This window comes from Lithobates pipiens, unplaced genomic scaffold (assembly GCF_037356315.1).
Source record: "Lithobates pipiens isolate NorthernLeopardFrog02 unplaced genomic scaffold, aLitPip1_a1.2 Scaffold_16, whole genome shotgun sequence".
NCBI lineage: Eukaryota > Metazoa > Chordata > Amphibia > Anura > Ranidae > Lithobates > Lithobates pipiens.
Genome location: NW_027507748.1, coordinates 136,718,098 through 136,731,744, shown reverse-complemented (window position 1 = coordinate 136,731,744; position 13,647 = coordinate 136,718,098). Strand labels below are relative to the sequence as shown.

Here is a 13,647-nt window from a genome sequence, read left to right as displayed (position 1 = left end):
ATTTTGGATTGGAAGGATCCTAGAAAATCTGGGGTGATCCAAAGGGGATCAAGTAACATTTGGCAAAAAGAGCGGGAGGTACCAGATCATCTCATAGGATCGTAGTGCTGGGTAAATGTAGAACCCAGCACTGGGAGTGGAGATACCGACTCACCCCGGTTGGGACAGTTCTGATTGGCACTGTGCTGATCACACGCACCCTCCCAAGAAAAAAACCCTCTCTAGCAATACACACTAAACTGACCATGAGCAGAGTGACTCCATTAGACTCCGTGTTATCAGGCAATTATTAGGGGACAGTAGAAGGAAGGGAGGATCAGAAAAACAGAAAACACCCTTTAAACACAATGCAGAGGATTAACCCCTTGGGTTCCCACAGTGAGTATACTAAGCATGCTTTACTGCATATGCAGACTGATTTTACTGTTGTGGGCTTAGTAACACTTTAAGATCCATTATAGCAGACATAGTGGGGGGTATTTACTAAAACTGGGGAGTGCAAAATCTGGCGCAGCTCTGCATAGAAACCAATCAGCTTCTAGGTGTTATTATGAAAGCTTAATTGAACAAGCTGGCGTTAGAAGTGGATTGGCAAATGTGCACAGCTGCACCAGATTCTGAGTTCTCCAGTTTTAGTAAACCTTCAACAAATGTATCAAACACATTCCTTTGATAATCAATTAACTTTTGGCCCGACTACATAGGAAAAAACACCCATTTAATTTTGCACCACATCCCAGATTTGAAGTGAGAAAGTTAAAAGGTTTAGATAGAGGGATTTTAACGGTGCAAATTGATAATGTGAAAACAAAGGATGATTTTTTAGTATGAAAGTATTTTTTTTTAGTATGAACATTTTTATTACAATCAGGGTTAGAAAATATATATTAAACAAGTGAAACAATGCACAAGACTTTACAGTAGTTTATATGAACAATCTTGGAGGATCACGGATAAATCTAAGAATATGATTATTTCACACTAGCCCGACATGTTTCGCTGTTTGCTTCTTCAGGGGATGTGCAATATAACAATACATATACTGTAATATACAAAAAGAAAGAATTATACACAGATATAGACACATAATAAAATAATTAAGGGTATTTTGTCAAACTGACACCCCCAAGGCCAAGCTTACCCCCTGCCATGTCCACCCACATTCAGCCACAGCTCAAAGTTTCACACCTGCCTACAAAAACGGAGGCATTCCATGCAGTCATAGAAGGCAGGAACAGACCAGGCTGTTTTCCTTTGATATTTTCTGGACATATGCAGTGTGCTAAAATCTTGAAGGCTGCAACAGACTAAAATAAAAGGTATGAGATAATGAATGTGTACAAAGGTCAGTTATTGCTTTAACAAAGCTGCCATTACTGTACAAGATTCCATATCTCAAGCCTACAACTCTCCTTAATAGTACCTGACACACATAATAACCTTGTGCCACTACAATCTTGACAGCTCAAGTAGCCGTCAGTTCTCATTGATTTCCAGCTAAAGACAAGATCACAGCATGCTGCATGAATACCGGACACCAACTGGCTGACTTAAAGAATAAAACATGATCTCTTCTCTACACTGATTTATGTATCCAGTGGGCTTCCTTAGTTAACCAGTCAATGGTGTTTGTGCTTTGATCAATACAAACCTGTTTAAAGAGAGTAGTGCTGGGATGTTTTAAAATAAAGGGCACCTACCACCTTTAAGGCAGCCATATTGTGGCCTGGTGTTCCTATTGGACTGAGGTAAAATTCCCCTAAATATTATTTCAGTAGTCAGGCTGCTTCTGCTTTGTACTAATACAAGCTGAGCCGTAACTACATATTTCTACACTGTGGACTTAAATATACATATTTCCATCCCTGCCCAGCGAAATTTTATTGAGCCACACTCTAGCAGTGTCAGATGTCAAGTCTGATTGTATATTGACCTCATTTGTATTTTTTTTAGGTTTCTAAAGGTTGTGTTCCCTCAATTTTATCTTTATTCTGGGCAGCTTCCTTTGCTGACTTTCTTTTTCTGTACCTTGGAACAACAGATACACATTACCACTTCAGCCCCAGAAGGATTTACCCCCTTAATGACCAGGCCATTTTTTGTGATACGGCACTGCGTTATTTTAACGGATGCATGTAATGCAATAAATAAGTTTTCAGTGCAAAGCTCTTGAATATTCACAATTGTGTTAACAATTTTTGCCAAATATATAGTAATTCTAAAAAATCTTTTTTCAGAATTTATATATATTGGTAGAAATTGTTAACACAATTGTGGATATTCCAGAGCTTTAGGGTCCTTTCACACGGGGCGGATCAGTTCTGATCCGCCCCGTGGATGTCCGTTTGCTCAGCGGGGATCACTCCGCCGATCCCCGCTGAGCAGGGAGATGACAGGTCTGTCTCTGCACACTGCGCAGGGACGGACCTGTCACAGCGCCGCTCTCCCCTATGGGAGATCGGATGACGACGGACCGCAGTGCCCGTCGTCATCCGATCCGATCCGCAGACGGATGGAAAAATAGCTTTTTCCTCCGTCACACTTTTTCGGATCGGAGCGGGTCGGATGTCAGCGGACATGTCACCGCTGACATCCGACGCTCCATAGAGCTCTATGGAGCACCCGTTCAGGTCCGCCTGAAAAACTGACAGGCGGGCCTGAACAGCACGTCGGTGTGAAAGAGGCCTTACACTGTAAACGTATTTATTGCATTATCTACTAGTATTTTACTAGGATTAAGAAGAAGCATTCTCAATTGGGATCCACAATTGTTCAGGTAGTTCTGTGGTGCTATTCCTCTTTTCTGTTGTGTTATTTTAGCTGACAATTTCGGGGTCATGTGACGCTGTACCCAAATAAAGTCGATGTCTTTTTCTCCCCCACAAATAGAGCTTTCTTTTAGTGGTATTTGATCACCTCTGTGGTTTTTATTTTTTGCGCTATAAACAAAAAAAGAGCGATAATTTTGAAAAAAATACTTTTTTTTAACTTTCTACTATAAAACATATCCAATAAAAAAAAATTCTTCATCAGTTTAGACCAATATGTATTCTGCTACATATTTTTGGTATTAAAAAACCCCAATAATCGTATATTGATTGTTTTGTGCAAAAGTTATTGCTTCTACAAAATAGGGGATCGATTTATGGCATTTTTATCATTTTTTTTCTTTTTACTAGTAATGGCAGTGATCAGGAAGGACTACGACATTGCGGCAGACAGATTGGACACCTAATTGACATTTTTGACACTTTATTTGGAACCAGTGACATTATTACAGTGATCAGTGCTAAAAATATGCACTGGCATTGTACTAATGACACTGCCAGGCAAGGGGTTCTGTGTGATCTCCCCTGTCTGAACAGAGATCTGCCTTGTTTTTTCTCTGCGGGGAATGATCGCGGGTGGCTGGTGGACACCGAGTCTGCTGGAAGCCATTGATTGGCTCCCCTGCTGGCCAATGGGCGTGAGCACCCCAGCTGTGCCTGGGCGGGTGACCAACGTACACCTACGGCGAATTGTGCAGCCGAGCAAACTTGTCGCAGTATAACTGGTCGGCAAGTGGATAAAGTATATTTCTTCATATGCAGTAAACTGTATTGTGTTCTGGCAGTGGGGCAGGTACTTTCCATCCCACTCTTAAAACAAAATGGAATCAGGCTAAGTACTGCTCAGCCATTCACAGGAAGCTTTGTATTCTATGAATGAATAAAAAGCTTCCTCTGACTGAGGAGTGACATCATGCACCTTCCTCTCCACCTCAGCCAATCAGAGGAAGCTGAGGAAAGAGCCATTGAGGTGTGTGAAGGTGGGGGTTACGTGTGTGTAGGACAAGTGTCTAGTGGAAATGATTTGAGTGGTAGGTCGTAGAGTAGATACATCCACAACATCTGTCTTTTGTTGCCTACTCAAATCGAGATTAAAGTAACTCCACTTTTAGGGCCCATTCCTCATGGGAAAATGCAGGTAACTACAATAATACACAAAAAACACTGGCTTGGACTTGTTCATAGGAACATGTTACGTGTTAAGCCCCATACACACTATCAGTTTTTCTGCTGAGTTTTTCCTTCAGATTTACCAAAACCATATAATATGAGGTCAAACCTTAGGAGTTTCAATTTGTATGCAATCAAGCAGGCCCTTCTACTACATGGTTTTGGTAAACCTGAAGGAAAAACTCAGCAGAAAAACTGATAGTGTGTATGGGGCTTAAGACCCGAAATACAGATGTAACATGTTACTAATGGCAAGCCTACGGTTTAATGCACTAGTAGAATTTATCTTGAAAATGTTAATTTTAAGAATGTTTGTTAGATTTTCTAATTGTTAATATGGTCAAATTGATATTCGTTTTCTACTGAAGTAACAAGAAAATTTGAAAGAGCGGTATGGTAACTTTTTCCTGAATGGTCAAATTTCTAACAGTGAATGTGCTTTTTGTTAAGGAAAATCCACTTACTGGTACTTAAAAGTCAAATTTTACAAATGCAAGGGGACATTTTTCAAACAAGGTCCTTGTTCAGGCACTGCCTGTTCTAGGGTGAAAAGACTCTTCCAGTCTCTAGGTTTGGTTTCTGCTTTGTCACCCTGACACATGGGCCAAAGGAGACTTCATGTAGACTTTTTAACACACATTATGCAGTCATAATTCTCTGTTGTCACCACCAGAAAACACGAGAAATGCCATGCAGTCATTGCTGTTGAGCTACTTGTAGACAGGAAAGAAAAAATGACTGGATTACTAAAGGAGAACATATAAAATACCGGACTTTACTGGTTCAGCATGGGAGACAACCAGTGATTGATAAAACATAATAAACTTTATTGCACATAGAAAAAACACATGGATAAGAAAGAGAATAAAAGAGGAATGCCCATACATGGCCCTGGAGATAAGCAGGAGCCTAGAGTAAAATACTATGCTACATAAAACCGGAGTACTTTTCTCATATAGTGATGTTGTTTTTCTCATATATAGTGATTCCATCTTGGGTCCTGAAGAAGTCATATATTGGCAAAATGCTTTAACCTCTTTGACCAGGGATCTACAATAGTGTACCCATATCTATTGTTATATCTTGTAGAGTATTTTACTCTAGGCCACCATTTATCTCCCAGGGTCATGTATGGCCATTCTTTTGTATTCTGTTTTTAGCCATGTGCTTTTACTATCTACAATAAAGTTTTATTATTTTTTAACACTTATTGTATGATAGTATTATTTTTTTTTGTGGTTGAACGGGATGGACTTGTGTCTTTCTCAACCTGACTAACTATGTAACTATTTAATTAGTCATCTCCAATGCTGAGCCAGTAAAGTCGGTTTTTTTATAGGTTAGGCTAAGTTTTTCATATGTGGCTTGTAAAAGTCAAATCCATTTTAGATTGAAAGTGGATGCATAGAAGCTGCAGATGATCAGTAGTACTAACATACATAAACGAATATAAAGGTAAAAACAAATATTTTATTTTAAAAAATGGTAATTTGTTTTTTAGCTAAAGTTTATACATAATTAAAGCGGTTGTAAACCTCACACATGAAATATGAACAAACCATATCCCTCTATAGTGTATACAACGGGTCATTTCTGTTTGCTGCTTCATTCTTCTGATATCAGCATGAATCACTTCTGACAGGTTTTCCTGACACTGAGAGAAAAAAAGTGGCGAGGAGAAATCTTCAACTGATTGAGAGCCTCAGCTCTGTTCCTGGGTGCTGTTTGAAGGGGGTGTGTCCCTTTCCTTCAATCAACTCTCAGAGCTCTCCTCACTGAGCTCTTCAGTATGTAACTTCAGCTCTCCACCCACTCTTTTCTGACAGCTCAGGCAAGCTTTATAAATTCTAGACTTTGAACGGATGTAGAGAAGAGAATGCAGATACATAGGTAAAACTTATGTAGGAGGATTTGTTTCATCTCTGTGTATCACCTAAGGACAGTCACTTCACTGGGTGTGTACACTTCACTTGGTGTCTACAACCACTTTAACCTTTATATTCTTATAAAATAGAAGTTTTACATTTGTTCTCAGTTCTTCCTTGATGCCACATTTTTTTTTAAAACTTTAAATTTAACTTGCAACTTAAGATAAAACATATCCAGCTTACCTCCAGTAGTGACACATTGGAAGGCAGAGATCAGGGCATTATCTGTAGACAGTTTAATGAGTATGCTTTTGGCTTTTGAACAGACATAATATAGTTTATGTCCACTGTTGAAATATTAATGTAGTAATGATGTTGGGCATTAAATCAAATCCACAGTAGGTTGCAATCAATAAGGACACATAAATAAACACAGTCTGTCTGTATGCCTGGATGTGAAATACAGTTCCAGTCTAAAAACTGCTGAGTATTAATCAGTTGCATAATAATATTCCCAAAGCAGAGCTCCCAACAATATTAAGGTAAATATGAATAGCCTATTAAAGGATACAATAGATTTAAAAAAAAGTATTATGTATTATGCAAATATGACTTAAGCCTGGAAAGTCTGCGCTCTGGCATTCTACTCCATATTGGCCCACTAGGCTAAGGTGACCAGATTTTCAAAATGAAATCCGGGGACATATTTTTTATTTATTTTTTTATTGGAAAATGGTAAACTATTTTATAAGCATATATAAGCATATTTTCTGCTGGTATGGAATTTCGGGGGACCCCCATGCATTTTTTTTTCTTAATTATTTTTTTTTCTTAAAGCTAATGCTAACATGACCTGTGTGCAATGCAAATAGCCTTAAAAAAAACCCGTAGAAGACGTACATTAGAATCCGACTATAGCTTGTAGTCGAAATATTCGACCGGGAATGTATGATTGCAGCATCATACAGTGAGTTTAGCTGCTCCGTCGAATCTTCTTTAAACATTCGACAGACACCATAAGCCTTCAATGACAGATTCGACCTTAATTCATTTGGATTTTCGGACGAATGCAATTTTTTAACAAAAAACTAAATAAATAAAAACGAATTTCGGGAGTAACTAAATAAATTTAATTTTTCAGACGAAAACGAAAATTTCGAAACAAAATATTTCAGTGTGCACATGTCTAGTGGACAGTGTGGTGGCCAGTGTAGTGGACAGTGTAGTGTAGTGGTCAATGTAGTGATCAGTGTAGCGTAGTGGACAGTGTGGTGGCCAGTGTAGTGGACAGTGTAGTGGTCAGCGTATAAGATTTACCCACAATCCCATGTTTTTCTCACACATTTAAGAGGGAGAATGAGAATCTGCTGAAAAGGTACTGTTATATTCAAGCTAAATCATATATTATTATGCTATATGTTATAACATAATCATTTATTATTTATCTATTTACTGTGAAATTGCTGGTTGGAAGTTATAACATCAAGCATCAGTAATTTGCCCATTAATCCACCTGCTTGAGTACAGATTTTGAAACTATAATAAATTACCTTAAAAAAATATATAATAATTATTTGTATATTACTTATGGTAATTAACCTCTTGCCACCCATGCCAATTCTGACACTTCTCTCCTACATGTAAAAATCATTTGTTTTGCTATAAAATTACTCAGAACCCCCAAACATTACTAATGGAATAAAATGGTGGTTGTTGCAACTTTTTATGTCACACAGTATTTGCGCAGCAGTTTTTTTAAATGCGTTTTTTTGGTGGGGATTATTTCATGAATAAAGAAAAACCACTAACGTTAGCCTGATTTTTTTGTATACTGTTAAAGATGATGTTACCCTGAGTAAATAGATACCTAACATGTCATAGTTTAAACTTGTGGAATGGTGACAAACTTCAGTACTTATAAATCTCCATAGGAGACTCTTTAAAATTGTTTGCAGGTTTCATGTTTAGAGTTACAGAGGAGGTCTAGTACTAGAATTATTGCTCTCGCTCTAACGATCGCAGTGTATGTAACCTGTGTGTATCTGGCTCTGATAATACCCAGTGCTTCACCAGCCACTGACCTCACCGCACGTCCCTAATTAATAGCCCTTTTCCATCCGCTAACGTTGGGGGGGGGAGACTTCCAATGCAGAAGAATTTCCCTGCGTGCGTAATATGCCGTGTAGAACACAAAAATTCATGTTCACAGGCACCAGGTTGCACAGCCAGGCATGACCAAAAGAAATTAAAATAAGTACCAACCTCCATGCCACAGCGAGAGCAACTATCTGATATATCAGGATATACAAAGGAAAGTTGATGGGGTGTATAATATACACAATGGAGGAATTTCAGTTGAAGAAACTGATCTCTAGAGGAAGTCATGGTTTTCAAAAAGTGAAGTACACAGTCTTTCTTGTCGTCTTCTGTCAGGGAGGGAATGTCGGCCTGCAATTTAGTGTAAAGATCAGTCATTTTGGGCAAGGTTAAGGCAATCAATTGAGAATAAAGTGGCAATATCAGTTTAGAGAGATCTTTTTAAGACAATAACTGTTCTAAGGGGTCAGATGTCAGTATGATGTTGTGAGGGAATTGTGCAGCAGCCGCATGTCGCAATGGGAGAAATCAGAGAAACATATGGTTGGGCAATCGTTAGCAGTTTCGCAGCATATTAATCGACGGAAGGGAGCCCTGTAGCATAATATACTTGAGCAGCGTAATTGCATGTCTGGTCCACAAGGAAGGATCTGGGATTGTGTGGAAGTGAGAAAGATTGGGATTGTCCCACACAGGGGAGTAAACAGAGAGTATGTGTCACCTGCCGCATATTGAGCTCTAGCTTGCTTCCAAACAAGAATTATTGTTTTCATCTGAGTAGTAAGAGCAGGGCTAGACTGGGGTCCTCCAAAGGGCAAATTACTGAGTTATATCTTAAAGAGTAAGAAGGAATGTTAACAGAAAAGATTTAACCTTAGATTATGAAAAGGGTTCTTTACTGCTACAGTAAAACCCCTCCCCTAGAAAACTTTACTAGCTGAGAGTGTTGACAACTTCAAAACACTTTTAGATGTCTTCCTCAGTAAGCAGGGCTATGGGGCTTGTTAGAGAAAGAGAAACATGCACAAAAGGACAAGGATTCTTGTGACATCATTGATATAATATGGCCATATTAGGTCAATGTTGTTATCTGCATCCTTGCCCTTTGTATACATGCAGCTGTTGCGCAAGAATCTCCTGTCCATTGGTCCAACAATGACAACTACTGTTAAAAAGACGTTATTTGGGATCTGTGTGTCTGATTGAGATTTTCTCCCCGCTTCCTGCGTCAGTGAACACACAAGATAACAAAACCAAACAGATTCATATTTTTTCAGATTTTTCTACCACTTTGTTCCTTAAAAGCACTCTTGGTGTACTGAGTACGAACCTTATATAGTTATGATTTTCAGTAGGGTATACTCAAATCTTCTTTTTTGTTCTTTTCAGGTGTGGTGGAAGCATGCCTCTTGCACCTTTTGAAGAGAAGGGCTGCAGGATTCTTACGGAGTGATAAAGTTGCAGCTTTGTTCATGAAGGTTGCAAAAACATGTGCCACTGCTGCAGATATATGCAAGAAGGTGCAAGACCTGCAACAACAAGTAGAGGGCAGGTGAGAATAAATGAAATTACTGTTTTTTCTATTATAAATGTTTTTGATTTTGCTGGTTGTGCTCCATTGGGAAAAAAAAAAAAAAAGCCCACATTGATCCCAAATTTTAACTCACATTGCAAATGGTCCTACTTGCAAACAATATTATAAAAGAAAAAAAACTGACTGGCCCAGGGTAGAATTTGATTGCTTTGGATAGCAGAAGTGAAATTCAATAAATGATTCTGTACGTTAAATATTGAAGTGTATTATCTTTCATGTGAAATAATGTAGTACGTTAAAGAATGTGGCAAGGGTGTATCACTTTTTTGGTGTTAAAAAGTCTTTCTTTCCAGTATGTCTTCTAGACATATAAACTAAATATAAACGAAATTTGGCCATAAAAAGACCAAATTTCTGCCAGTTTCTGATTCGAAATTTGAGCGTTGGATGGCCCCATCGGGCCCCTTCTGTTAAACATCTAAAAAAAGAAGGAATCCCAACAGTGGCTGCATCCATTTAGATGTAGTCATTGTTCGAGTATTCTGACAGCTGATGATGCTGACATTCAGAATACAGTAGCAGGCAGGGGAGATTCCTCCACATACAGTGTTTAGTGTGTATATATGATTTTGAGTCGAATGTATTTTTTTAGTTCAAACATTTTTTTATTCAGTTTTAGTCGTAGCAAGGAGAGGGGAGGAGAGATAGGGGAAGGAGAAGAGATCAGAGTGGAGAAGGAAGGAGCAAAAAGATCCAAGAAGAAATCCAATAGGACAAAAACCAGGGCCAGACAACAAAAGGCAGAAATAGAATAAAACCCTGGTAGGGTCTTTTCTGCATTGTCTATACTTGGTGGGTCTTTTCAGGATCATTCCATCAATGGAAACCAGGGTCTCTGTCATGATAATATTGTTTAATATTTGTACCCATATCAGGGGGTGTTGACGATTTCCAATGCCGCAAGATTGCAACCCATACCATTAATAAGCAGTGTCTCAAAATGACATTCTTGGCTTTAGAAAGGGACCTGGGTGTCATCAACAAGAGAGCCACCTGAGGGGAGGCCTTAATATCTGAGATATTTGTAAACAGAGAAAACTGTTTCTCAAAAGGATAAGGCAGGTCATACATTATTCTTTTTTTTTTGTTCAACCAGCAAGTTGAATGAAAAAAAAAAAAAACCCAAATCCTTTTCGCTGAGTCATTGTATTCTGACAGCGGGAAGTCTTCCCTGGCGTCAGAATACACTGATTAGTGCTGCCGGCTATAGCCTAGTTGTGGGTACAGTGGGTTTGTTTTATTTATTTTTTGTACATTGTTCATTCAAAATTTAACATTGGATGCCATGTAGCAATCTTTTCAAACACGTTTTTAAGAAGCAGTCATTGGATATTCTCTATGAGTAGTGTTACTGCTCTACCTACAAAGCTGTTTTCTTTCATACCAGAATTAGTGGCATAAGCAATAGCAGTGATTTTGTGAAGCTTATTATCGAAATATGTGTGAATCAATATTATATATATATATATATATATATATATAGATAGATAGATCGATAGATATAGATATAGATAGATATATATAGATAGATATATATATATATATATATATATATATATATATATATATATATATATATATATATATATATATATATATATATATATATATATATATATTATAGATAGCGAGAGAGAGAGGATATGGTAGAATGTCCATCCAAGTGTTGATTTTGCCAAACCAAGATGCAGTAGATTTAAATTTCCACTTGAATCTATCTTGAGAGTTTGCAGTTAAAGTTCTACCATAATTAAGGGTATATAGGTGGTCAAAGTGTAGGGGTCGCGGAGACCCAGGTATGTGGTTAAGTCATTTAAGGAGTATGTGTTTTGCAGGTTATGCTGAATAGATTCAGGAAGACTGATATTTAGCATTTCTGATTTAGTAGTATTGACTTTGAAGTTGCTGAGCTCACTGACAATTTCAAATTTATGTAGGACATTGGGTAGGCTAATTGGTTGAGTAAGTAATAAATCAACAGCAAAAGGAGCTAGTTTATGACTCCCATCACTGATCTGGAGATCCTTGATAGATATGTTGGCCCTTAATGCTATAGCCAAGTGTTCCATCACCAGGACGCTGTTCCATCACCAGGGTGCTGTTGTGAATGTGAAATGAATCAGACAGAGTACCATTTCATTTCACCAAAGTGAAAGGTTTGTCATATAATGTCAATATTTGGAATAGGAGGAAATTGCCTAGGTCAGTTTGAAAAGGGCCAACTGACCCAGATGAATGCCTTCTCTGCATCGACTGAGAGAAGGCAAAGCAAAATTGATTTAGATTGAGTACTCAAGAGGTGATGTCTTTAGCTTCTTGTGTCTGAATAAAAACTACTTTGGTCATTGTGGATTAAATAGGAAAGATGTGGTTGGAGTCAGGAAGTGATCATCTTGGGAAAGAGTTTTGCGTCGATGTTGAGAAGTGAAATTGGTGTTTAACTGCCAGAGTTGGATAGATCTTTCCCGACATAGAGATAAGTGTTATTTGAGCTTTCCACACTGATCTGGAGATCCTTGATAGATATGTTGGCCCTTAATGCTAAAGCCAAGTGTTCCATCACCAGGACGCTGTTCCATCACCAGGGTGCTGTTGAGAATGTGAAATGAATCAGACAGAGTACCATTTCATTTCACCAAAGTGAAAGGTTTGTCATATGTCATATAATGTCAATATTTGGAATAGGAGGAAATTGCCTAGGTCAGTTTGAAAAGGGCCAACTGACCCAGATGAATGCCTTCTCTGCATCGACTGAGAGAAGGCAAAGCGAAATTGATTTAGATTGAGTACTCAAGAGGTGATGTCTTTAGCTTCTTGTGTCTGAATAAAAACTACTTTGGTCATTGCGGATTAAATAGGAAAGATGTGGTTGGAGTCAGGAAGTGATCATCTTGGGAAAGAGTTTTGCGTCGATGTTGAGAAGTGAAATTGGTGTTTAACTGCCAGAGTTGGATAGATCTTTCCCGACATAGAGATAAGTGTTATTTGAGCTTTCCACATTTGGGAAGGAAAGGGCTAGATGGTAAAACCACATTATAGGCATTAAGGAGAGTGATAGTCAGATCCTTTTTCAGTACCGTATAGAATCTGAAAAGCGTGGGCATTTATTTGTAGGGAGGTTAGAAATGGCCAAAAAAGTTCTTCTGGAGAGAAGGGCAAGTCAAATTCAGCACTTACAGGCACGTAAAATAGGAGAGAGTGCAGAGTATTTGCTTTTGAAATTAAATAGATTAGAGTAGTATGCACAAAATTAAGTTTACAGACTGTTGTACTGTGCTTCCCATTGAATGGGTGGAGAAGTTTAATCTTAGGCATGGTTCATAAATTGGGAGATATTGTCAGAAATGTCATAAAGGCAGGTTGAGTCATTGAAGAGTCACTGCACTGTCATTCAGACACCATGAACAAAGAATACAAGATTGATCAAGGATGTCAATACTTAAAAAAGTAGATGCGTACTCAAACCATAATATTGGACCAATCGGGGCCATCAGAGCATCATCCAAGATGTCTTAAGAGGTGAAAATATAACCCAGTCTAACCCAGTAAAAGTTGCGTGGGGCAGAGTAAAAGGTAGTCTTTTGGCATGTGGATAAAGGAGATGCCACATATCACAAAGACAGGTTGTATTTAAATCCTATTTAAATTTATTAGGTGCTGTGTGGTAGAGAGGGGACTTACCAGAAGGTTTAAGAGTCCTTTGTGGAATCCAAAATGAGGTTTGGGTGACCTAGCTACCACACTAGTTACAGTAAAGTAATGAAGATGGGAGAGAGTGGTAAGACCAAAGATGACTTAAACCTGATATTTGTTTTGAAAAATGGGGGGCACCTCACCTCAAAGATGAGTTTCCTTGAGCTGTAATATATCTGTTTTTGTTTATGGAGATTGTACAAAACTTGATATCCTTTCTTGGGTTGAAACCATTCATATTAAGTGAAACTTCAAGGAAGACCATTGGTAAAGAGGGGAATGGAAGAAAGGTGGGAGAATAAAAGAAGTAGTTGTGGGTAAGAGAGGTAAGGGGTACAAAACAAGAACTTGAGGACTCTAGGGTGCAGAAACTGGGATAACTATAGAGGCAAATGGG

At 38.3% G+C, this 13,647-nt stretch overlaps 1 protein-coding gene across 2 annotated transcripts in view; it reads left to right on the top strand.

The window, feature by feature from the left end:
* The window catches only part of SGSM2 (small G protein signaling modulator 2), a 550,156-nt gene that overhangs the window by 363,634 nt on the left and 172,875 nt on the right, over positions 1-13,647 (top strand). For both annotated transcript variants that reach the window (XM_077480502.1, XM_077480501.1), the window contains exon 3: positions 9,353-9,515. In XM_077480502.1, coding sequence (XP_077336628.1) covers positions 9,353-9,515 — 163 coding nt within the window. The remainder of the gene's footprint in view (positions 1-9,352; positions 9,516-13,647) is intronic.